The sequence below is a fragment of the Atta colombica genome, unplaced genomic scaffold, assembly GCF_001594045.1.
Source record: "Atta colombica isolate Treedump-2 unplaced genomic scaffold, Acol1.0 scaffold137, whole genome shotgun sequence".
Lineage (NCBI taxonomy): Eukaryota > Metazoa > Arthropoda > Insecta > Hymenoptera > Formicidae > Atta > Atta colombica.
The window spans coordinates 88,680-89,758 of record NW_017259225.1 but is presented as its reverse complement, the minus strand read 5'-3'; the positions used below and the strand labels follow the sequence as shown (position 1 = coordinate 89,758).

Below are 1,079 nucleotides of genomic sequence, written 5' to 3'. Positions count from 1 at the left end.
TAATTATTTCCATTTTTTCGATTTTCTTTTTTTATTTTTTATTTCTCTCTCTCTCTATCTCTTCCTTTCTGTGATATTTCTTCATTTTCTTTGAAATATTAATTTTATAATATTCATTCTAACAATTAGCTAAATGTTTAATTTGTTAACACAATTTTTTGTACATTTAATAATCATTTCAATTATTTAATAATCATTTTGTCAATAGGAATCATTTTGTGGAATTATTTTTAAATTAATTTCATTAATTTTCGAAATAATTCTCATGCGGAACAATCGCGAGAATATTATTATATTCTGTATGCGTATCCCGTATCATATTCTTCAAATTATTTTTGTCATACATCGTAAATTGGAAAGAATATAATATATAAAAGTATGCTTGTTTCTTATATAGGTCATACGAAATTTTCGGATTGAATGGCATTATGGACCACTTGAACACGAGAGCCAAATTGTAAATACGGTGAAATCGCCGTTGCGATTCAAGCTCATCGATTTGTAGAATATCTCAAATATTTCCATAACTCGACTACCATTTTGTCAATACCGAATGGCGCTAACGATATTTTTTCCAATAAAATTTAAAAAATATATAGTATATAGTATATAGTATACTTATACATATATATGTATAACATATTATGAACACATTATATACAAGGTAATTTATGCTATATTATTATGTATTTATATATATATAATTACATCTTTTAAATGTTCTCTAATTTTGCGATTTACTGATAATTAATGAGAAATTAAAATTAATAATAAAGATCTGCGAATATTTGCAAGATTCAGCAAGAAGAGACAACATTATACATTGTTCGCTGAAGGATATAAATGTATGTTAATTCGCAGATATTTATTTATAAATTTCTCATTAATCATTGCAAAAATTGAAAACGATACAGAATTTTTCTAACCACTTTTTCTTACTCCCACTTTATTTGTTTATAAAAAGAGTATATTACATATATTTATTAGACAATAGATACCCTGTATATGAAAATATACTGCAAGACAATATATATGTACTAGATATGTTTAGTATACACATATTAATATATATATATATA

At 23.7% G+C, this 1,079-nt stretch overlaps 1 protein-coding gene across 2 annotated transcripts in view; it reads left to right on the top strand.

Annotated features, from left to right (window-relative positions):
- The window catches only part of LOC108684671 (probable cytochrome P450 12b2, mitochondrial), a 7,652-nt gene extending 7,097 nt beyond the window's left edge, over positions 1–555 (top strand). For both annotated transcript variants that reach the window (XM_018189115.1, XM_018189114.1), the window contains one exon: positions 398–555. In XM_018189115.1, coding sequence (XP_018044604.1) covers positions 398–505 — 108 coding nt within the window. In that variant the 3' untranslated portion in view covers positions 506–555. The remainder of the gene's footprint in view (positions 1–397) is intronic.
- The last annotated feature ends 524 nt before the right edge of the window (positions 556–1,079 follow it).